Genomic DNA, 22,973 nt, shown 5'->3' on the forward strand with positions numbered 1-22,973 from the left:
GGAGTATAACTGTGTACTCTCTGAAGCCACCCCCTCCTGTTCTACAGTCCCGAGATCTTCTGAAGGCGATGCTCCCTGAATGTTTGCAGCGACTGACTGCGTAAATATGGATATACACTCTTCCTTGCCCACCAGCCAGTCGTTCCAGCTCCTGGAACTTCAGCCTGAGTTGAAAGACTCGATCACCATCAGGCTGATCGTTACAGACCTGCACAATGCTCCAGCTTTTGACGCGTTGTCTTACACCTGGGAAAACCCACTCTCACAGTTTATAGATGATAGCAGCAACTTCACAGACACAGCAAAGTTCAATCTGTTGTGTGGTGGCCGAAAGATCCCCATCAAGGGGAACCTGCACAGGGCGCTACTGAGGCTTCGTGATCTGGACCTGTCCCGGTTCGGTCGATCTGTGTCAAAGTACCTATTTGCGGACGCTATATGTATCAATCAAGGAGACCATAAGGAGAAGGCGGCTCAAGTGAGGATGATGGGGGAGATCTTCGCAGCCGCAGAAAAGGTACTAGGCTGGCTAGGACCGGAAGACCAAACAACTCCTGATGTTTTTACCGTCATTGACAGCTTGTCCACGATCCCGCGCGACAGGTACACTGCCGTCACGGCGGCTGACTTATGGAAGCCAGAGATTTACCCATCGAAACTCGACATCTCGCCGCTGACTTATCAGCATTGGCTCGCTCTTGTGGCCTTTTTGTGTCGCCCCTTCTCCGAGCGAGTCTGGATCATTCAGGAAATGGTCGCTGCAAAGGAGATCTTTCTCATCTGCGGGACGAGGGTGTACACTTGGGAGACTGTCTCGGCCGCCTTGTCCTTCTTGACTTACAGCAGGTGGTTTCTGCTCCTCCATACCGATCAGATCTCCGTCGCCAATGTGGTGCTTGAGAATATTCCGGTCTACCAGAAATTGATGAAGGCCAAAATCCATGCCGGTCAAAGCGCGTGGCATCTCTTCCATGCCAGAAACGGGATGGTCGTGACTGGCAAGGCTTGGACGCTACCGTCGCTTCTGCTGAACCACCGCTACTGTAAGAGCAAAGACGCGCGAGATCGGGTGTACACCTTGTTGGGAATTGCGAGGAAGAACCACCGTCCGTTTGACACACAGCCTCACCTGCGAGAAGTCGAATATTCTGATTCCATGACGGCACAACGTCTGTTTACACGTACAGCGAGATCACTTCTGCGCGCTTGGGAGGATTTGTCATTCCTTTCCCACAATGAGGGCACTTTCGCAACCGAGGTTAGCGGCCTGCCATCCTGGGTTCCCGACTACTCTGTCGAATGTATGCCTGATCCTCTTTCACGGCGGACTTCATCCTGCAAGTGGAAAGCAGCATGCGATCTGAAATGACAAGCAGACAGTCGCGATCTCGATTCGCCGTGTCTTGATGTCCAAAGGGTCCCGGGTTGACACTGTGCAGCAATTGGCCGCTGATCCTGTCCAAGCCGATGTCGACGATATGACGCACTTCTGGTCCAGCCTGGCGGATGTCGCCAACGAACTCCCTATGCCATATCCGATGAGCGAGTCGCAGTGAGTTTCTCCATTCCCGTGTCACTTGCCGAATATGACATGTCGAGGAATCTCGACGTTTTCTAACACTCAAGTGCAATAGGAACGGGACCATCAACACCAGCAGATTGGATATCCTCATGCGGACCCTCGTTGCAGATACCTACATGACGCAGCACCCCACGCCACCTAAATGCGCCACTGAATTCATGTCACACATCTGCACTGAGCTGGCCCGCGAAGCCATCAGGGGAGCAGTAACGCCTAGGAGTCGATGGAGCAATTATCTCAACATCAAATGGTGGCTCAGAGAATTCCATCGAATGAGCCTGAAACTCTCGCTCGCTCGATCCTTTTGGCACTGGCCAGACCGCTACTTCACGGCCCTTACGAGGCCGTGGCTCGAACTGATCAACGATGAGCCGGGGGGCTCGATATTCCATGGCTCCTCGGTCAGCAACGAGCTCGTGAGAATCCAGCACGCGTCGTCCGGCTCCAGATACGTCGACTGGTCGCAGGCTCTCGCACAGTTTCGACGAGAATTCAACTTGTGCTCGGGCCGGAGACGGTGATGAGGACGACACACGGGTTGTTAGGGGTTGGACCGACGAGCATGCGCGGCAGAGATGAGGTGTGGATCCTCGCGGGCTGTCCTACTGCCGTTTGTTCTGCGACCACTCCGGACCGGACACTTTGTTTTCCTTGGCGAAGCGTACGTGCATGGCATCAAGCACGGTGAGGCGGTGGGCGAAGACACACAGCTAGTGGATATTGTGCTCGAATGAGAAGGGACAATGGACATGGTTCGATGCCGTCGATGTGAACGCCATCAGCATAAAATGGATGTTCTCGGGGTTCGTGAGATTGGTTTGGGACCAGCATCTGCGGATGCCCTCCATCACGGATATGAGAAACAAAGTTGGTTTCCTGTTGGGACGAGTGTCATGGACAGAGATGTCTCTACTTTTATCCTGCGGAGCGTAGCGTAGCAGTTATACTTAACTACCAGGTAGCTACCTAGTGTTTAGTGCCGCGGACGATTAAGACTGCAGTGCCAACTACCATAGGGGGGAATGGACACATGCGACAATGATCCATGTCCGAGGCAATGGTGACTTGTCAGTCAATCAATGAATCAATCCACCTCCACCATGATTGTGATCACGCATCCTGCATCTTGGACTGAGGACCAGGAGGGAGGGACTACTCCGTACGTGTGCCTGTGTCCTAGGCCGCTACTAGTCCCCCACAAAGGGGTGATCAAAAAGGGGTTCCTGTACGCTGGACGGGCTCTGATTGGTAAGATGTACTGCACAAGCTGCTTAGTACGGGTAATGTACCTCCTGCGGAGTACATACAGTAGCGGGTAGTCGCACTTTAATGTCTCCATCCTACTCTCCACGGCAGACATGATTCGCAGCCTTGATTGATATCCCCGAGCAGGCCCGGGCTCGGCCATATCGCTGATATCGCGGTCATGGTCGCAGTCGCGGTCTCAGGCGGATTTAAGGCTCAAGCTGAAGGAGGGAATGTGGGAGTATATATAGAACCTGAGGCCATCCTGTCTAATAGAGCAGAGGCGAAGTCTCCGCCATTCTTCATACACTCGCACTGTAGCAGGCTGCCCCTAGTCATCGCAGCCTTGTGAGCGCAGTCACCACACAAGGTACGTATACCTAGGTATTGTTCTGTCCTGTCCTCGAGGTACCTCCGAAACATCATCGACCATCACGACCTACTGTACGAGATATCCATCGCCCGTGATCAATACAGCATAACATACCGCACCACACCACACCACGCGAACCTCACCCATCATGTCCAACCCCACGACCCTGTACCAACGCATCCAACAGATCGACTCGCAAGCCCACACGGCCCTCCTGCCGAACAACACCCCTCTCGCCGATGCCCTCACCCACGCGCTCACCAACTCCGCTGCGCAGGGTTTGCACCCCATCACCATCTCTCCGCTCCAGGGTCAATACCTGGCCATCCAAGCCCAGCTGATCTCGGCGCGGCGGGTGCTCGAAATCGGCACCCTGGGAGGCTACTCGACCATCTGGTTCGCGAGCACCGGCGCGCACGTCACCTCGCTGGAGATCAACGGGCATCATCGCGCCGTGGCGGTCGAGAACGTCCAGCACGCCGGGTACGCCGACAGTGTGGACATCATATTGGGGGATGCCATGGACACGTTGCCTAGACTTGCGGGCGACTCCCGGGCGCCATTTGACCTCGTTTTCATCGACGCGGATTGGGATTTGCAGTTTGAGTATTTCGAGTGGGCCGTGCGACTTGTCAGGCCTGGCGGGTGTATTTACGTGGATAATGTGGTGAGGGCGGCGCTGCAGCAGACCGGAGGCTCAGAGACTTTGGTCGACAGGGTGGGCGGGATGGAGGGCGTGCAGGCGACGCATGTGAGTTTCGTGAGCGGTCATAAGGGGCGTGAGGCGGACATGTTTGATGGCTTTCTGTTGGCTATTGTCAAGGAGAAGGGAGCGGCTTGAAGCCAAAAAAAAAAAATGGCGGGAGAAGAAGGGATGGCTCTGACGGCCAAGAAAGTGGAAGGAAGGGTGGAATAGTGCAAGTCAGAGCTACGTCTGCTTGTACAGTACCACTGCATGACGCCGGATCTCTTCATCAACTCTCGCGTTTTCCTAGCGAACATGTCGAGCTCGCTTGTAGGTTGTCGCTCCATCTTGACCATCTGTACTACCGCGGGTCTCTTTGCAAAATGGTTGCAGGACGTAAAGGAGAGAGAAGAGCGCGAAGGTGCCTCCCTCTCTTAAGTCGCCGATTTGAACTTCTTGTCTGGCCATCATGGATGAAAAAAGGGGAAATCGAAACAAGCTTGATTAGAAGGGCAGGCCTGGAACGCTCAGAGTATCCTCGTGTAAAGAAAACGATCCGCACACGTTCGGAGAACAAAACGCACAAAAGTAGAGATCAGCTTGCCCCGTGATATGACCGGCAACCTGAGGATCCATGGCTGCTCTTCGTGACGAGATAGGGCCTACGGAGTGACACGGAGCATAATGGAGGGTGTAACTGGGCGTGGCAGGGACGAGATGAGACTAGTTGATGAAGAAGGGAAAAGCTGTACTAAGGTACACAGCCGATAGATACGCCTGGAGCAGCTGTGCTGAAGCTCAGCCCGTCTGGACGGATGGTGATCCATTGACGAGAATCAGACAGAGACAACATGCCAGCTGGAGACGCGGCATGGGAGGTTTGACCGCATGCGAAGGCGGGAGCATTTACTGCATTTCATGACAGAGAACGTCGAGGAGGTCGAAAAGGTCGAAAATAGCGGGAAAGTCCAAAGTGCGAATGAGGAAAGTGGGTGCACGGGCCATTGCCAAGCCAGGCTAGCGAATCGTGTCACGTGCTCTCCTCCACGTCCCCGTCCCGTCTTTCCCGCCACAGATGCGCGAGACTTCAACGTCCCTGGAGACACATACAATATATGACTTGGCTTGCTGCTACAGACTACCACCGATGGCTCTGGCAGGGGTGGCGTCCGGCAATTGTCCTGAATGGGATGAAAGAGGCGTCCTTTCGAGCCATTCGACAGCCCTTACTATCTTCCCCTCATGACTGGGACCACGCTGGAAGAACTGGCCAGTCCTTCAGGGACATTATCTCTATGGAGGAACAAGTCTACGAAAAGATCAAGCCTAAGAGCACAACAGACCATCATCTTCGCCTCGCCGTCACTCTATCCTCTTCTTGCCTTCTTCCATGAATCCCATGTTCGCCGTGCTGATATTCCGGGCTCTTCTATCCTTGCCACTCGCCGCGGCGATAAACGGGCCAACTACCGGATCCTTGTGAGCTTTCGACAATGCGTCCGAAAATCCTTCAGCTGCAAAAGATGGCGTGTTGAGTTTCGGCCAGTTGACATATAACAGCCCGTGCGAATAGATGAACTGGAATGACCAACCTGCCACAACGAGACACACTATCACAAACAATCGGAGAGGCCAAATAGCCGCCTCTGGAGGTCGTCGCGTCAAGATCGAGACGAGGACGATGAACAAGGAAGCAGCCAGCACATATGGAATAGCCTGGATGATGAGTGGCCTCCGATCGGTGAACATCAAAGACGACCCCACTCCATACGTTGAAGGCAGATAGGTTCCCAAGAAGAGATCGAAGCCATCTTGTCGAGGCCCATCCAGGAAGTTGTTCCGGATATACCGCGTGCAAGAGTTCTGAAGATCCTGCAGAGCTCCGGCTTTCGTTCGATTTCCGGTACGGGTAAAGTCGGTCTTCAGGGCGCCGGTCCCCGAATACGATCTGGAGACGACATCCGCATTGTCAGCCCATATGTTGCGGAAGAGGTATTCGAACTCTCTGTCATCTTGCGCACGCTCGCCTGGTTGCAGGATGCCAACATCTTGGAATTGCTGGGTCAGCGCCCATCTTCCGAGCATGCTCTGGACCACATTGGTCCGGTCTAGGCAATCCATGCAGTTTGTACGCACGACGGCAGTCTGCCGATTCCTGACCTCAAGCGCGCCCGATGGATCTCCTGGCATTTCCACACCGCGGAAATACTGTCCCTTCTTTAGACCGTCCATCAGTTCATCCAACAACAGCTCGGCCCGGTGCCATTTGAGACCTTTGGTTTCATTGTGAAAGTCAAAGTAGACGTAATGTAGTCTGTCCATCCTCTGGTGCGGCTCATGGGCTTCAATGTCTCGGAACTTCTCATCCGTACGTCGGTCGGCCTCGACCGACTCCTCTGGAGAGTTGACCAAGATTCGAACCACCTGCTCGTAGGCCTTCTTGACGCGCTCTTCTCTGCCTCGTTGATTGACTAGGTTGACCAGGTAATTGTCGCCATAGATTCTGATCTGCTCGTCGAAGTGCTTTCTCGCGGCATCGACTGCAGACTCCACGCCACGGATCTGCAGCTTGGGTGTGTAGTGAAGATCATTGATTTCGGCCCAGTACACGGGTACGCTGCCTCGGGTCTGGAGATAGGCAAGAACCTGTGTTTCAGAAGGCTGGCCGCCCACTTTTCCATTGGCAACCCCCGGGCCGCCAGCATAGCCTGTCGGGCCGGAAGTGTCATTCAACAAGGCAATCTGCTCGGTCTCGTTGTAATTGGAGACGTGCCCTTGCTCGTCGATACCACGGGACAAGTATCTTGTGCCTCCGCGGAACCTGGATCGCCTGGTGATGAGGGCGAACGTGAAGGCGGTGTTCTTGACCTTGGCGGGAGTAATGCGCAACATGCCATACATGACAGGAAGGATGTATGGGTCGGCGCCAGCTTGCTGTTGGCCGCGCAGTCCACCTGCCGCGCCGCCGCCCGTCCGAAAGTCAATCAGGTCTGTCTGGATGAAGCGGTTGTAGAAGAAGCGGTCATCGGCTCTCTTCCACAGTGGCTGAGAGAGATCCGAGCTGGACTGTCGCTGGAAACTGGAAGTTATGTCGAGCGAGTAGGAGAAGTACATGGGTCCAGAAGCGAGGAAGGACTTGAGATAGGAAAGATAAGTGTCCTCGTCGGGATCGTGCACCGGTCGCTCTCGCAGGGGCAGGAACTCTGTAGCAACGACCTTGTACACCATGTGTCCGCGGAGTCTTCCCATGGGCTGCGCCTTTGTGATGACCAGAATGTACTTGTCCAGCTTCAGCTTGATGATGCCCAGAATGCCGGCAATGCTCGAGACCCGTTTCGTGCCCAGCAGAGAGCCATTGTTGAGCCGGATATCGCCGGACGGCCTCTCGACCACGAGGGTCGGCGCAGACGAGTTGGAGGGTGATGTAAAGGCATAGTGACTGGCGGAGGCGTGGACATTGATGTCGCGGAAGGGGAGCAGGTTGGCCATGATGACAGCCTACGGAGTCTTTGTCGCGATCTTCACTATCATATCATTGTTGACAAGGTAGCTGGGTGCTGGGATTTTATTGTGAGCGTGACGCAGGCCGGTGGGCTGTGCTTGTTGCTTGTGCTTGTGCCTGTGCCTGCGTCCGTCGGTGTCGGTAACTGGCGGCCATCGTCATCTTCTTGGCCCAGATCATTCATCCCTCCTGCAACTCAACTCCAGGTAGAGACAATACCACCACCGATACCCCATCATCCCAACATCCGGCATTCCACCCTTTCTTACTCATAAATACACTTGTCCACTTCAGTGGTGCCTTTCTCGAGGCCAGCACGACACAATATGGCGGCTCGAGCTCCCGTAGGCCGACCAGGCGCAGGCGGCAGGTTTGCTCAATTCAAGCTCGTCCTTCTGGGTATGTTGAGGACCACTCTGCCTGCCATATCGCACCGCTAATTGCAGTCCAGGTGAATCGGCTGTAGGAAAGGTATTGTTTCCATCGACTCCGCTGCCTTGCCACCACGTCGCATCCATCCTAACGCTGCCCTCAGAGCTCATTAGTCCTGCGGTTTGTCAAGGACCAATTCGACGACTACCGCGAGTCCACCATTGGCGCCGCCTTCCTCACACAGACAATATCGTTAGACGAGAACACGACGGTCAAGTTCGAAATATGGGATACCGCGGGTCAAGAGCGATACAAGTCACTGGCCCCGATGTACTACCGGAATGCCAACTGTGCCGTTGTGGTCTACGATATCACACAAGCTGTACGCTACACTCCTCTCCTTGCAGATGCTGCGATGCTAATGAGCGGCATGTCCAGTCATCTCTAGATAAAGCCAAGTCGTGGGTCAAAGAACTCCAACGACAAGCCAACGAGAACATCATCATCGCCCTCGCCGGTAACAAAGTCGACGTCGTCAACGAGTACCCCGACAAGCGCGCCATCCAGACGGCCGATGCGGAAGCCTACGCAAAGGAAGCTGGCCTTTTGTTCTTCGAGACCTCCGCAAAGACCTCGACAAATGTCAAAGAATTGTTCACTGCCATTGCCAAGAAGTTGCCGCTGGACCAGGCAGGGCCCAGGAATTTGAGGGCGAATCCCAGGCCGGGCGTGGACTTGAGACCGGAGGCGACCCAAGCCGGCGCTGCTGGAAATTGCCAGTGTTGATTTTTGAGCAGTCTGCTGCAAGAGGCGTCGGCTCCGAGTTTGTCTCCTTTTCCGTGTATGGGTTTAGCAGGCGCAGGGACGGCGGGGATTGCGGGAGGATGCTGGATAAGTGTGCTCGATTTCTGCAATGCCTAAGTCAGGACATCTGCCGGTCCGCTATGGTCAAGGTCGAGGGCCGTCTGAGGGAAGAATGCTACGGAAGAACCCCAGATTTCATTCAAAGAGAGTCAGTCCACACGTGGCCGACTAAACCCAGACACCCCCGATCAGACTCTCTGTCACTGTGATATAGTATGCCGGGGAGAACCACAGGCGTTTGTGAGAGCAGGTATCAGCACGCCGGGCGGTCCGGCTTTCGTCCTATTGACCAGAAACATCTTAATGCCTAGAAACCACCAATTGCTCCGTTCCGTGCACTTTGTGCCCCTCAATAGCCCTCCCTTCTCCCCAGATCTCTCCTTCATACGCTCCCTCCGCTCCTATGGCCAGCCTTGTCGCCTACCAGGCCGGCCATCTCCAACAACGCCCTCGCCCCGTCCTTGTCCCCCCCGAAATTCACGCCCCTCCGCCTTGCAGCCTCGTCTTCTTCCCATTTGAGTCTCTTCCTCTGCTTTGTGATTTCATCGTCCTCCTCCTCCCCAGCGGTGGATCCCGAGCGGGCCGCCAGCGGGAAGGATACGCCCCAGGCTTCCAGCGTGTCCAGGTCGAATGTGATTTTCTTGGCTTGGACAGTGTCGGAGTGGTGAGTCTGCGCCACCTCCAGACCGGGATCGGTCACGAATGCACCGGAGCCGGAAGAGCCGTCGTGGTTGAATGTCACGGATTCCATGTCTCCGTCGAGGAGGATGCTCACGGGGCCTAGAATCGGTGGCGGTGGTGGACCGGTGCGCGAGGTCGGAGGAGGGATCATGCAACCTAAGGCGATACCTGTTTTTGAGTTGAAATACGAAGGCGGGATGGTGCGGTTGTAGATGTTTGCTGGGAAAACCGCGTGGCGGGGGAGGAGTTGGAACAGCGTGGAGAACCGTGCAGGCGATTCGGGGGTGAGGGCGGTGGGTTTCTCGCGCCATGGTTCGGCGAAGTAGCCACCGAGAAGGATGGGTTTGTTGTCATTTGCGCCGCTGATGAGCACGATGGTGCTGGATGTCCAGGAGAGGACCTGGCGGTGAAAGGAGGAGAGAGACGTCCCGTGCGACGAGGTCGAATACAGTTGATTGAAGCGGGCGTTGGAGGAGAAGATGTTTTGCAGCGACGGACTTGACGAAGTAGGAGAGGTGGACAGTTTCAGGGACATGGAGAGCTGGGACAGGAGCGTGTCGGTGAGGATGGTGCTGAAGGTGGTATCTTCTGGTGACTTGTATATTGGAGATGGTCTCATCTCGAGGGTATCGGGCGTGGGTTGGACGGCCGCGTCGCGGTGTTTATTGAGGTTGATGTTTTTGCTGAAAAGGAAGTGCTCGAACAAGGCGCTGAACGGGACGAAGAGATCCGGTAACGTGGTTGTGATGGTTTTCACAAAATTCGAATATCGGATGCCTTCGCCACGCGAGTCTGGGTCGAAGGCTGCTACAATGGCATCTGCTGAGTCGCTGAGGCCTTGGAACCGCTCTTTCTGGGCCAGGCTCTCGCCATATACGCCGAGGGGCGTCAATGGCTCGATGCCTGCGATGAGGAGCAAGAGCATGACCAGGTTCTTGAGGTTCTGTGCTGGGATTATTGCGCGGTTGATCTTCCGGTCGGTCTTCTGATCATGTTGGAAGACTTCAATGGCATCAAGAGCATCCAGCGCTGCCAGGGCAAGGTCATCATCATCTTCGTCCTCGTCATCATTCAGCGGCTCGTCAATCGCGAAACCAGCAACGTGCGAGCGGACGCCTTCCTCGACTTCTCGCTCTTTCAGCATCTCGTCCGGTAGTTGGTCCTTGACAACATCTTCCATGGTGGGTTGCTCCTTTGGCGGAGGCATACTAGACCGGCGATCGAAGACAGCCAGACTCCGGAACAAGAGCTTGACCTTGTCCTGGTCACCACGCCTCAAGACCTTCTTGTACCTACCTGTCATGATGGTGATGACCTTGAGCATGGCTTCTCGGGTCAGTATGCACGGCGCCAGACTCGGGAATGGAAACGCCCCAAGGTAGCTGCACATGTGGTAGAGCACAGGGCCTGCTTTGAGAGGTTCTGGCAGGGCCAGGAAGCGACATAATGTGTCTTCCTTCCAGTATTCCACATCTTCCTGGTGGTCTGCAAGCGTCTTGAAGTTGTCCTTGTAGTGAGCTATCTCCAAATGCGTGTAGCATTTGCTGGCGAAGCGAAGTGCCAGCTCGTGGCTCAGATGCTCTGGATGAAGTTCCCAGTATCAGGCCAACCCGCTCTTCCGGTCATTGATACGATCGACTTACCGATGGGAACCTCCTTTGGCGGCTCTGACGAGTGCGACTGACCCATGGCGACTTCCACTATGCGAAACTATTCCATCACATAACAGACTCGGGCTGGGAAAGGCCGCCTCTCACATTCGGTTTCTCACTTCATGGCATGATTAGAGTTCTGACTCCCCGTTCACATACCTCGATGACAGTCATACGACGGCGCCTAGATGTACGCCTTGCTGCACATATTCCTCCCGTAGCATTACGTTACAGCAAAGTTTACGTCCGCGCAGGTGCATACTCACGCGAATCTTATCAGACCTTCACCTTGGTGTAGAACGTTTGCAGTAAGTCAGCTCCCAGTCATGCCTGTCCTGAAATGCAGAGATGGATTCTCAGAGCCTCTGCTCAGGTCAGAATCGTCGTCCGTGGAATGTCGACGACGACCCCGGCCATGTCACGCACATACAATGTAAGTCTCCCGGCCCAGAAGAATTTCACGTGGAACACTCTGACAGGGTTCTAGGATGCCGTGAATTCGCTCAACACCCTTCAGTCCAATTTCGCTATTGTCGACGCCATCCGTAAGTCGGGGCGATCGTTGAACGAACAAGCCATTCCTGAAATGATCGACTGGTGCCGCAGGATCGGATACAAGGTCTGAACCCTTCGAGGCTGCGGTACATTGCTTTTTGCTCTAACTCGGCCTCCCGCAGCCCTCAGATTTCGATGCCTTGAATGCTATACACATCGCCGGGACAAAGGGCAAGGGATCCACGGCCGCCTTCACCTCTTCGATCCTCACACAGTTCATTGATTGCGATGAGCCCGGTTTTAGACCTTTGTCAAAAGTTGGACTGTTCACCTCCCCACATTTGACATCTGTTCGGGAACGGATCCAGATCAATGGCGAGCCGTTGTCTGAGGAATTGTTTGCAAAGTATTTCTTCGAGGTTTGGGACCGCCTCGAGAATGCTGCAAGAGATGCAGGGGAAGATCCGGTGTCGACGAAGGCCAAACCTGTTTATTTTAGGTATTTGACCCTGATGGCCTTTCACACCTACATCAGCGAGAAAATCGATGTTGCAGTAATCGAATGCGGCATAGGTGGCGCCTACGACAGCACAAACGTCCTGGAATCTCCGGTGGTAACGGCAATCACAAGCCTGGGAATTGACCATGTCGGTATGCTTGGTGATACCATTGGCCAGATTGCTTGGCACAAAGCCGGTATCATGAAGAACGGCGTCCATTGCTTCACGCCTGTCAGCCAGCCGCAGGAGGCGAAAGAGGTTATGGAGAAAGTGGCAAGGGAGAAAGGGTGCCACCTCGAGTATGTCAAGCCGATGCCGAAGATCGAGACTGGAGATTACAAGCTTGGGCTCCAAGGAGAGTTCCAGAAAATCAATGCCACTCTCGCGCTTGAGGTTGCATGGAAGTGGCTTCGCGATCAAGGATTCAAGTCGCACGATCGTGAGTTTTTTCTGAAGGTGAGAAACGGCCTGCAAAATGTTCGGTGGCCCGGACGATGTGATACTAGAACGGAGAGAGGGATCAAATGGTATGTCGATGGTGCGCACACACTGGAAAGTATTAGGCTGGCTGGCGAGTGGTTTGCGTCTCAACTCGTCACGAAATCACTACCGACCCACGGATCATCGGAACCTCTACATCCACCACCCCGCGTCTTGATCTTCAATCAGCAGACCAGGGATGCAAACGCCTTTGCAGAGGAACTGTTCACCACGCTTTCCAAGGCTCTGGACGATTCACGGCCTTTTACCCACGTCATCTTCTGTACTAACACGACCTTCAAAGAAAGCGGCTTCAAGCCGGATCTGGTCTTCGTTAACTCGAACGCGTCAGATGTTCAGGGTTTGACAGTTCAGCGCCGTCTGGCTGAGACATGGGCCAAGATAGACCCTACGGCCAAGGTCGAAGTCGTGCGCGCGATCGAAGAAGCAGTAGAAATAGTCCGAGATTTGGCAAGGCTCTATCAACAAAGGGGAGATGAGAATGCAGAGCGGACAACTCCAACTGGGGAGAGGACCAAGATCTCGCAACCACATGAGATGAGCCCCTCGAGCGCAAAGGAGCAGACGCAGAACGCGAGCGAAGAGGAATCGAAAATTTCATCTGACCAAGAACCGGTGATCACTGCTTTTGTCACAGGGAGTCTGCACCTTGTGGGTGGCTTTCTGGAGGTTCTGGAAAGTACCAAGGGTCCTGGTGTTACAAATCCCGAAGGACTTCCTATATCGGCCCCTGGTGATACGAGACGCGGTTAGTGGCCAGAGCAACCATTCATCGAAGCCATGCATTCGTACGTGGCAAATATCGAACCATCATTCGCGGACGAGCCAGACGTGTACAGAACGATCTTGGCCATAACTGAGGACTTCAAGAACCGAGTTATCGACGTCCCACAGCTCCTCCGGAGGGTGGCGCACCTGTACAATGAACATGAGCGAGTCGAGCTGCTCAAGGCAGTTGATGTGCTGCTACCCGATGGGTATCCTTTCGACCTTGCGCCCGGAAACAGTGTCAATGCGGCCCTGATGACGGTTCCTCTGCGGCGGCTCAGAAGTTCCATACTAGAGTGGGCGCACAATGTAGATCCACATGATGTGGAGCGCGACGTTGGAGTTCCTCAAGACGAGGAATGGACGGTAGAGACGTCCTCGAATGGGAACAACAAGGGGACTGCTCGGAGACTGCCAGAAACAGAGCCGGCCACAAAGCGCCGGCGGACCTCGTGACCGAGGGTTGAGGGCGAGATCATCAATTAACACACTCATACAGCAGTACCATTTCAAAACTTTGTTCTGTTAGAAAGGAACTTGAGCCTCGCCGGCCCCTTCGTTACGAGCTACAATTGTTACAACAGAATTCGGAGTAATCGACTTGTCTGTTCACAAGCAGTGTGTTTCTGCATCGTCAAGCCCTCATCATGCATTTTTATACACGAAAGAGTACAATTCACAAGGCCAAACGCACGCCTGTCTTCAGATATACATAAAAGATTATAGACGCCCCAACCTAAGTCTGGATATCCAGGCTGAATACGTACACTTTATTCGCTCGTCTCTTCATCGTAACCATCATCTCAGCCTCGCCTCTCATGGCCATGCCAATTCCTCGCCACCGTCGGACTCACCGGGCTGATCGTCTCAAACAGACTTCGCCTCGTGCCCTCATCCTGCGGCGGCAACATGGCCCCCTCATTCGTCACGACGGGACTAGGCAGCGTGCCTATCCCACTACTCGCGCTCTCATTGCCATGCTGATACGAGAACCGCCTGTCCTGGTCCGCGTCTCTCTCGGTCGGTAGCTCCTGAGCATGGGCATGAGCATGAGCATTGTTCGCAAAGGGGTACCCGCGAGCATAGTGCGGCGAGTCAGGTTCCTGCTCCTCCATGATCGGCTGGACTGAGGAACTCTCGCTGTTTCGGTCGCGGTCACGGTCGCGCTCGTGTTCGCGCTCGAACGGGTTTCTTGGGCCGAGGCCCGCGGCGTTGTTGTTGTTGTTGCCGTTGGCTGGTCTCGAGCCGCGAGTTCCGCGCCATGTGTTCTGCGAGCCGGGCAGGGGCCACGCCAGGGTCTCGGACGTGCCGGTGGAGGAGTAGTTCGACGAGGTGGAATTCGAGGTTTCTTGGCTGGGAGGGGAGATGTCGCTTGCGGGCCCGGCGGGCGGGAAGCGCATGTTGCGTAGCGGGGAGGCGCCTGTGCCCATGGCGGGGGACGGGCTGTTGTTACTCGGTGGGGAGGGACGGTTGGCGGACGCGGAGGTTTCGTCCGAGGTTGGGTTCGAGTTCGAGGTCGAGTTGGAGTTGGAATGCGTGTGGCCGTAGTTGGTGTTGTAGGCGTAGTCGACAATGCCGGAGTGGCGGGGATGGTCTAGGTTGTTGTAATCCGTCGCCAGTTCGAACGGGGGCTTGGGCCGTTCGGTCGTGTTGGCCATTTCGTGGCGGACAGGTTGCAGAGGAGGGGTTGACTCGTCCGGTAGGGAGGCATAGGGGCCGATTTGCTGGACTTCTTGTCGGGAGCTCTGCGTGGATTGCCATTGCTGGGGTGAAGGACGTTTTTGACCTGCTGTTGCGCAGGAGGCGCCGTTGAGCCAACGGGAGATCCGGCTGTTGCTCGAATGGGATGACTTGTCGGAGGAGCCGCTGCGGATGATGCTGCGGCGGCGGACGAGCAGGATGATGAGGACGATTAATAGGAGACCGATCACGGCGGCGGCGACGCTGATGCCAATGATGGCGCCTTTGCTGACGCCCGAGCCTCCACTGCCTCCAGAGGAGCCGTCGGATGAGCCGTTGACAGGGTATGGGTAATAATGCGTGATTGTTTTGGAGTAGGGTTTGGCAAAGATGGACGCCAATTCGCCATCCAGGGTAGCGGCGCGTTTTGTGGAGGCACCATTGCCTCCAATTGCTTGGGACACGACACCGGGTACTTCGTACTCCGACCACGTCTCGGGGTCATAAGTATCTTGGAACTCGAGTGTATTGAGGTTGAAGATCTGGACAATTCCGCCTTCGACGCAGTTGGCTTGGTTTTGGTGAACACCGCCAATGACGAACATCTGATCCGGGTATGGAGTGACACACTGATGGCCTGAGCGCCCGTGAGATTTAGTGCCGCTGTATGCCTTGATCCATTGGAAAGCTGGGAGTGAGAGGACCCAGACGTCGTCGGATGGTTCATCAGCGGCGTTCAGGCCGTCATAGCCGCCGTAGATGTAGACGTTAAACGACGACGAGTCTTTTGCTGTCGCAACGACAGAGCAGAACTCTGTCAGCTGGCCCGGGGCCTGACCGGTGGTGTTCTGCAGATACCAGGTGTTTGAAGCGATATCGTAGACGGGAATAGAGGTCATGAGTCCTGGACTTTGCGCTTCACTTTCAGAACTTTGTGAATCGTTCAGACCCATTGGCCATATCTCTTCCGGGGCGGTGACTCCACCAATTGCCACGAGTACGCCTTGCTCGCCCACAGGTATCCACGCCAACTCGGCGTTTGCGCGCGGCGGGATGTTGTCAGGAAGCGTGTTGTTCGTCCATTTCTCGCTTCTCATTTCGGACATGTCGACTTCAATAAGAGTGTTTGCGGTCACATTCGCTGAGGAGTCTTCGTAGTAAATTGGTCCCCATGACGGCGATCGCATTCCGCTGAAGTAGAATCCCAGGTTTTCACTCGGAGCAGACACTCCTGCGCCGTTGGTTATGTATCTTGTAACCCCATCGGGAAGAGTCCCTTGGTAGAAGCCAGGACTCCAGCTAGCCCTGTTCGGACCATACTGGTAGGCCTCGTAGCCAAGGATGCTCTCTTCGCTTTGCGGCGAGGCAGAGTCGGTCAGGCGAGGTAGGCCCCTGTCGAGGTTTTTCAGTCAACCTTGAAACCCAACGTTTCTGGACCCAACTCACCCGTATAAATATAATTCCCCATCATTAGTGAACATAGTTCCATCCACGTAGTTAGGCGCGATATTGTTTCCTGCCCCTCCCGCTTTTGCCATCCGATTCAACAGGCCCGATACATTAGTCTTGGCAGTATCAAAAGGCGTCGAAAAGTTCAGCACAAACATATCCCCATCGACGTTCCCGTCGCTGCTCACGACGGGTGCAGTTCCATCTGCGAAGGCAGTCTGCCACCAAAGGAGACCACCATCGAGGTAAACAGCATCTCGTACCACTCCAGCCCTCAAGCGAGCCCAGTTACATATTGTGTAGTTTTGCTCAACTGAAATGCTTCGTGCAGTTGCGGTCAACAACCCAACGAGCACTATAGACTCCAAATATGCGACCATCGTGGTGTCATCTGGGGGCTGCGACGGTCATGCCTAAGTGCTGAAATATTGCACGATCTGAGCGCTGAAAAAGGCGAACAATTGCTTGCGTGTAGGCACTATACAACATTCAAGGTTCCAGGGAGATAGAACCGTGTGTTCTGAGACAAACCTCGTGTTGATACTTACTGACTATCATCTGGACCAGATTTTGCCACCTGAGCGGCAATCACTACCTCAGTGTATTGAGCTCTCAGGTCATTGGTAAGATCGTGCTTCTGGTCGCGATGTGCAGGCGCAGGGTCCTGTGGTTGCAGTGAACCGACACGACAAGGGGGAACATCCATTCTGGCTCGGTGCGTCATAGTAATCGTGGGAGTGAGTATTGGAAGTCCGAGTCTTGGTGACGATGATGATAGCGGCTGAATGGCGCGTCTGCTGTCAGGCAATCGAAGGGTAGACCCTGGCCCAAGCCGTGAGCCAGGCGAAACCGCGCATGAATCAGGGACAATCGTGGCCGTAACTGGGAAAGCAGAACGTTGGGCTATGGACATCCCGTTATCGAGAAGCACAAAACCTGTCATGATTTGCGTCGAAGCGAACACCTCAGTCGTCAAGGACATGGGGGAGCAGAGACAAGTGTCGAGGCTAGACAAGGCCGTGCGGGACGCTTATGCCGTCACCAACGACAAACCGGTTTTGGAGACACGTTAACCCCGAAGAGGACAAGCGCTGCCGGGCATCGGGGCTGGGGCGGGCTCCACCTCCAGCGGAAACAACCTCCAGGTTCAACGTCAACGCTCATTGCTCCCTCACTCCGTCTTCACTGTGCTCTCACTGTGCTCTCACTGTCGGCTCACTGCTGCCCGCTTTTGATCTTCCACATCGACCTTCCCGCTTCAACGAGCCTAGTTGCTATCGGGAAAAGGCCCCGAATGCGAGCTTCCTTTTGAATAGCTGATCCTGTCATTGATTGGCACGCCACCATCTCCATCTGGCGGGGCTCCGTTAATGGAAAGCCAGGAACGTCACCGACCTGCATATCCAGTTGCCCTCAACGTCCCAACGCCGGATGCGATGAACGGCGCCATTGCCATGTGGCGTGAGAACCATGGCACGAGTACGACGAGTACTGGGTACCAGGCTGAAGACGAGCTCGCCTGGCCATCTCATTATCCGAACAGGCTTCCAATAATGACGGCAAGTCTGGCACTCGGCGCCTGGATTCTCTCTTCCCCTGCTCTTACTTGACATTGAGTCTGGCAGCTTTCGAAGCTTTCAATACTCTGTCTACTTCCATTCGCTTTAGGCACATTCTCTCGTTCGATATCATTCGTTTTCCACCCCCGGGCTCTCTCGTTGACTGCATTATGAGTGCGCTGTGAAAAGAGAAATAGTTGTCTAGGCTTCAGAGCTCTGTCGAAATGCATTCACCGCTCAGATCTCTGACCTGTCTGTCGTTTGCGATTGCTACGGCGTCTTCTCAGTCGGTATACACTGTCTGGCCATGGCCAGGTCATCCACCGCCGTTACCTCCAGTTCCGGTGTATGTCACCACATCGACAGTTGACAAGACTTGGATTGTCACTTGTCCGGCGCCGCCGACGGTCTTCATCAACGTGACCGCGACCGAGTATGTGCCCGTCACTGCTACAACGACCGCCTCGGAGTTTTTCACCGACACCACCACTACGTCCGAGTTCTTTACTGACACAACCACTACGTCTGAGTACTTCACTGATACGACCACCACTTCGGAGTTCTTCACAGACACCACCACCACCTCCGAGTTCTTCACTGACACAACCACTCTTCCAATCACAATCTACCAGACCATCATCTCTACATCGATTGTTACAACGGTTAGTCTGCTCTTTTGCATTGTATTACACCGGGGAGCTCATTTTTGGAGACCCAAACAGTGACAGAAACAACGACGACCATCTCCATTACCCCAACGACTTTGACCACACCTACGACTGCAACGGTGACAACCCCAACTACCGAGACAGTGACAACTCCGACAACTGAAACAGTGACCACTCCCACCACAGCGACGCTCACAGAAACGTCAATTTCGACGACCCCGACCACCGCGACGGCAACAGAAATCATCTCGATATACGAGATCACAACTCAGGCCACGAGCATTACGTTATGTCCAACTCGGATAGCCAATCCAACTTACACCGCCGCCGGGCCGTATCCCACGGACTGGACGTAAGTGTCACTTCTCAGCACCACCTCCTGACCCTCCTCAAGACTCTACTCGGGCACGGTGTGGCTCGACCACGTGATCTCTGTCATTCCTGCCTTCCCCGTTATCATTCACAACTTGTGCTGACTCTCTCTCTTTAGCTGGGGCTGTCCTCCAGGCTGGCTGTGCAAACCTGTTCTGGAGAACTGCAACTTCGAAGCTGGCATTCCGGATCGAAACTTCCTCTGCAGTCCGAACGAATGTATCCCGGCGTCAGTCCTTCCCGCGACGCTGCCCACCTGGGACGCGGACATCTATGGAAACTCTACGCCTGCAACAAACCCAGCCCTTCGTGTCAATGCTATTGATCATTTCTTCAACATGGACCCGACCCAGTTTGGGCTGACATATGAGATCTTCGTCGTTAACGAAGTCTTGACCCGGACCACCACTATCCTCTTACCACCGAGTCCGACCGTTGCAGCGAGACAAGCGCAGACCAGCGTTCCGGGAGCTTGTTATCCGTGGTGTAATAACTGTCTGTTAGAGGCTCAGTCGAACGGGAAGACGTCCAAACTCTGCGTGCCAGGCTCAGCATTTGAGGTGTCCCTCGCGCAGTGTGAGCAATGCATTGACTACCACAAGGCCGATGACTCCGCCAGTTTTGTCCAGATCGCACCGCAGTTCCAACAGTTCCTCGACTACTGTGAACAGTTCTCGACTATTGTTGTAAGTACCACCGTAACGACACCTACGACAAATGCTGCTGGTTCAACGGTCAACACGGCTACGGGAACCATATCGACCACGGTCACGCCGAAGAGTTCAGCACCTCCACCTCCCTCGACCCCATCGAGCTCGATCGTCACGATTGCAACGCTCACACCAGTCCCGTCAACGACGACGGCTACTTCAGAGAGCTCAACAATGACAGCAACGGTGTCAACCCTATCGACAGTCCCCACCACGACATCATCACCGTCGTCAACACCACCAGCACCAATCTCTTCGGCGACCCAGCCGTACACGACAACCGAGACTGTCGTAACCACCAGTTACTCCCATCGCACAGTTTCCGGCAGCGCCTGGGGTCAAATAACAATCATCATGCCAGTCGGCACCAACAGCACCACCACCGTGTATGGCTCTGATTTGACCAGTGGAGGCGCCACACTTGTTCTTCCCACCTCTCCCACCACCAGTACCTATACCACAACCCTGACAGTGACTCCCAGTGGGGAGATCTCGGCACTTGCGACATCCAGTGGGTCCTCGGGAGCCACGGTCGCAGCATCCGGCACCTCGACGGCACCACCGTCCTCGTTCACAGGTGCCGCAAGCGCACTGAAGTTCTCCGCCGGAACCTACCAATTCCAAACCACGGCTTTCGCGTTAACAATCATCAGCCTCCTAGCCACGTTGCTACTATAAGTGTGATTACAGCCATCATGGACGAGGAGGAAGCCGGAGCTGTCATTTACCTTTTTCTTGCTTTTCGATACCAGGAAAATGCGTCTCTTGGACGTACGTATGCATTATACGGTATACGGTATAGAAGTCCCGAGGACAATATATATCGCGGAGATATATATACCACACCTCCTAATTGACCCTAATCCTGCGCGTCGTCGCCGCCGCCATGCCGTGGTTGTGGACTGGGCCAAGCTGAGCTTCCTGAATACTATATGCTTGTGCTCCGGCACGAGCCCCAGAATGTATATGAGAATCAGATTAATGACCTATCCAATCAAACCAATACGGAATAAACATTTGAAAACCTGGCGCCGCATGTGCTGCATGCAAGTCTCCCGTTGGTGGCTTTTCTGTTTTTTTCCCACCCCGGTGACAGGAGTCGCACCCTGTGCTCGTCTTGAGATACAGTGGACGTTTCGAATTACTACACAGTACGGAGTACTCCTTCCCGTGCTGGTAAACAGTACACGACGAGGTACATGGTCATTATGTAAACCTCGTGGCCGCGCCTCCTTGCATTGGAGACGACACAGTACTGTAGAGAAGATGCACTTTTCGCCGCAGAGACAGTACCGTCCGGTCTTCCTCGACTCACACAATCTGCGGTTCGACCCCAATACCATTCTCCTCGGCATCGCGCTGCTGCCTCTCCTGCTCCTCCTTCGGCACCAGCGGCAAATTTGTATATACCGTGCGTTTGTTCGCCAGGCCGTCGGCCGTCAGACTCTGCCCGTCCGCAGCCGCGACGGCCACGTTCTTGTGCACGTGGCCGTTGAGGACGATGGCATGCAGCTTGGATGTGTCCTGGAAGATGTCGATGTCCTCCAGCGGGTTGCCGTCCAGCAGGATCACGTCGGCGTAGTATCCCGGCTGGACCTTGCCCAGGACGTCCGGGTGGCCCATGATTTCTCCGCCCAGGGCCGTTGCCGCCATGAGCGATTCTTTCGGCGTATACCCGAAGAGGTTGACAAAGTGCGCTAGATCCCTGGGACGGCCGCCACTGGCATTAGCTTCACTTCTTCTTCTGTGGGGACACGCCGGAAACGGTTCGCCGGGATGCTGTTGTTGCTGCAGGCTCACCTTGCGTATGTCCCGTGGGGGGCCCATGCAAATCCGTAGTCACCGCCAGGCAGCACTCGCACGCCGCGTCTGTGCAGCTCCTTCATGGCCTTGCACGCCTTTTCGACCTCCTCGACGAGCCCTTTCTTCTTGGCCATCTCGGGCGTCATGCCGTACGGGATAGCGTCGCCGGAGCAGGTGTTGTAGGGGAAATTGATCGCGGGGGCGACGAAGACCCGATCCTTCAGCGCCTCCAGCATGTCCAGCCCCTTGTCGTCGGCAAAACTGGCGTGGTACACGACGTCGACTCCACTCTGGCAGCAGAGGACGACACTCGCGGCGGAGCGGGCATGGGCACACACCCTCTTCCCTCGATTGTGGGCTTCCTCTACGGCTGCCTTCGTCTCCTTGAGGGTAAAATACGTCTCTGTACTGCCCATGGTCGGATGGACATAGTCGCCTGTCATGCTGAGTTTGATGTTGTCCGCGCCCAGCTCGACGAACTCGCGCACTGTGCGGCGCATCGCGTCCTCTCCGTCCGCGTATTTGCTGATGCTGGGGATGATGGCGCCCCCCGTGGTCGTGATCTCCTGGCAACTTGCTAGGGTCCTCGGTCCGGGGATCATGCCGGACTTGATCGCTCCCTTGATGACGATGTCGAGGCGCGGTTGAGCCGACGCGGCGCCAAAACACATCGTGTAGCCGCAGTCGATGTACGTCTTGGCCGACTGGGCAGTGAACAGAACGTGCTCCTCGAGTTTCAGCCCGGTGAGGCCATCCAGCGTCGGCGAGTTGTTCCAGCTCAGATGTGTATGGGCGTCGCAGAGGCCAGACATGAGAGTCTTCTTGCCCTTGCCGTCGATGACGAGTATATCGTCGTCGTCGTCTGGCGCAACGTCGACCTTGCCGACCTGCTTGATGCGTTCGCCTTCGATCAAGACATCTCCGGGATAGATGTCCGCGCCAGTTGAATCGAAGATGTTGACATTCTTGAAGAGGATCTTGCCTTTGTCGCCGTCCTTGTGGTTGTCGATGGTTATATCTGCGGGTGTCACTTTCCAGGGAGGAGGCAGCTCCTCTGGAGTGAATGTCCTTGCTGGGTCGATGGAACCCATACTTAAAGCCCGAAAATCTGTGTCGTGTAGAATCGAGCGTTGGTTGAAGCCGACACTGCGAGCTCACTTCAGGGCTTCTGAATGCCATATGAGCAAGAGGCCTCGCGCGACTCCCTTTAAGCATATGGATCGTCCAGCCGTTTGAATCATGTTCCGTTGGTAATACTCCGCCTGTGATCGGCTCGTCGTCTGCCTTAATTGGTGCCATACATAGTAGAGGCGATGAATGCGGGGGTCCCCGCTGGATAGCTGAACAAGCTGGACGCAAGCAACGACGGGGAGATGCCGATGGCTGTTTCAGGGATCTTGCATGGACCTGTACATACTGTCCTGCCTCGCCCTTGGTTACCCCTCTCGTCACATTTCTGAAGATCATGCATAGACTATGGCACGGTGGGATGCCGTTATCAGCCAGGTGCGA

General features: G+C 55.0%; 11 protein-coding genes across 11 annotated transcripts; 7 read left to right on the top strand and 4 right to left on the bottom strand.

Annotated features, from left to right (window-relative positions):
* Positions 1-106: 106 nt before the first annotated feature.
* G647_01594 (uncharacterized protein) lies at positions 107-1,369 on the top strand (the record flags this gene model as incomplete). The annotated part of the gene is made up of 1 exon (XM_008724993.1): positions 107-1,369. The coding sequence occupies one exon, from the start codon at positions 107-109 to the stop codon at positions 1,367-1,369; it is 1,263 nt and encodes a 420-aa protein (XP_008723215.1).
* A 37-nt stretch (positions 1,370-1,406) lies between these two features.
* Positions 1,407-2,103, top strand: G647_01595 (uncharacterized protein; the record flags this gene model as incomplete). Its single annotated transcript, XM_008724994.1, has 2 exons — positions 1,407-1,552; positions 1,635-2,103. 2 exons carry the CDS (start codon positions 1,407-1,409, stop codon positions 2,101-2,103), a joined length of 615 nt encoding a protein of 204 aa, XP_008723216.1.
* A 1,245-nt stretch (positions 2,104-3,348) lies between these two features.
* G647_01596 (uncharacterized protein) lies at positions 3,349-4,041 on the top strand (the record flags this gene model as incomplete). Its single annotated transcript, XM_008724995.1, has 1 exon — positions 3,349-4,041. One exon carries the CDS (start codon positions 3,349-3,351, stop codon positions 4,039-4,041), a length of 693 nt encoding a protein of 230 aa, XP_008723217.1.
* Positions 4,042-5,247: 1,206 nt separating this feature from the next.
* Positions 5,248-7,374, bottom strand: G647_01597 (uncharacterized protein; the record flags this gene model as incomplete). Its single annotated transcript, XM_008724996.1, has 1 exon — positions 5,248-7,374. The coding sequence occupies one exon, from the start codon at positions 7,372-7,374 to the stop codon at positions 5,248-5,250; it is 2,127 nt and encodes a 708-aa protein (XP_008723218.1).
* A 339-nt stretch (positions 7,375-7,713) lies between these two features.
* Positions 7,714-8,545, top strand: G647_01598 (GTP-binding protein ypt5; the record flags this gene model as incomplete). The annotated part of the gene is made up of 4 exons (XM_008724997.1): positions 7,714-7,786; positions 7,839-7,858; positions 7,923-8,141; positions 8,198-8,545. 4 exons carry the CDS (start codon positions 7,714-7,716, stop codon positions 8,543-8,545), a joined length of 660 nt encoding a protein of 219 aa, XP_008723219.1.
* A 460-nt stretch (positions 8,546-9,005) lies between these two features.
* Positions 9,006-10,993, bottom strand: G647_01599 (uncharacterized protein; the record flags this gene model as incomplete). Its single annotated transcript, XM_008724998.1, has 2 exons — positions 9,006-10,885; positions 10,948-10,993. The coding sequence occupies 2 exons, from the start codon at positions 10,991-10,993 to the stop codon at positions 9,006-9,008; spliced, it is 1,926 nt and encodes a 641-aa protein (XP_008723220.1).
* A 378-nt stretch (positions 10,994-11,371) lies between these two features.
* G647_01600 (uncharacterized protein) lies at positions 11,372-13,205 on the top strand (the record flags this gene model as incomplete). Its single annotated transcript, XM_008724999.1, has 3 exons — positions 11,372-11,389; positions 11,444-11,575; positions 11,634-13,205. The coding sequence occupies 3 exons, from the start codon at positions 11,372-11,374 to the stop codon at positions 13,203-13,205; spliced, it is 1,722 nt and encodes a 573-aa protein (XP_008723221.1).
* A 27-nt stretch (positions 13,206-13,232) lies between these two features.
* On the top strand, positions 13,233-13,676 carry G647_01601 (uncharacterized protein; the record flags this gene model as incomplete). The annotated part of the gene is made up of 1 exon (XM_008725000.1): positions 13,233-13,676. The coding sequence occupies one exon, from the start codon at positions 13,233-13,235 to the stop codon at positions 13,674-13,676; it is 444 nt and encodes a 147-aa protein (XP_008723222.1).
* A 347-nt stretch (positions 13,677-14,023) lies between these two features.
* On the bottom strand, positions 14,024-16,729 carry G647_01602 (uncharacterized protein; the record flags this gene model as incomplete). Its single annotated transcript, XM_008725001.1, has 2 exons — positions 14,024-16,292; positions 16,347-16,729. 2 exons carry the CDS (start codon positions 16,727-16,729, stop codon positions 14,024-14,026), a joined length of 2,652 nt encoding a protein of 883 aa, XP_008723223.1.
* A 1,403-nt stretch (positions 16,730-18,132) lies between these two features.
* On the top strand, positions 18,133-20,336 carry G647_01603 (uncharacterized protein; the record flags this gene model as incomplete). The annotated part of the gene is made up of 3 exons (XM_008725002.1): positions 18,133-18,570; positions 18,621-18,928; positions 19,067-20,336. The coding sequence occupies 3 exons, from the start codon at positions 18,133-18,135 to the stop codon at positions 20,334-20,336; spliced, it is 2,016 nt and encodes a 671-aa protein (XP_008723224.1).
* A 633-nt stretch (positions 20,337-20,969) lies between these two features.
* On the bottom strand, positions 20,970-22,552 carry G647_01604 (uncharacterized protein; the record flags this gene model as incomplete). Its single annotated transcript, XM_008725003.1, has 2 exons — positions 20,970-21,363; positions 21,459-22,552. 2 exons carry the CDS (start codon positions 22,550-22,552, stop codon positions 20,970-20,972), a joined length of 1,488 nt encoding a protein of 495 aa, XP_008723225.1.
* Positions 22,553-22,973: the final 421 nt, after the last annotated feature.

This window comes from Cladophialophora carrionii, assembly GCF_000365165.1.
Source record: "Cladophialophora carrionii CBS 160.54 unplaced genomic scaffold supercont1.1, whole genome shotgun sequence".
In the NCBI taxonomy this organism is placed as follows: domain Eukaryota; kingdom Fungi; phylum Ascomycota; class Eurotiomycetes; order Chaetothyriales; family Herpotrichiellaceae; genus Cladophialophora; species Cladophialophora carrionii.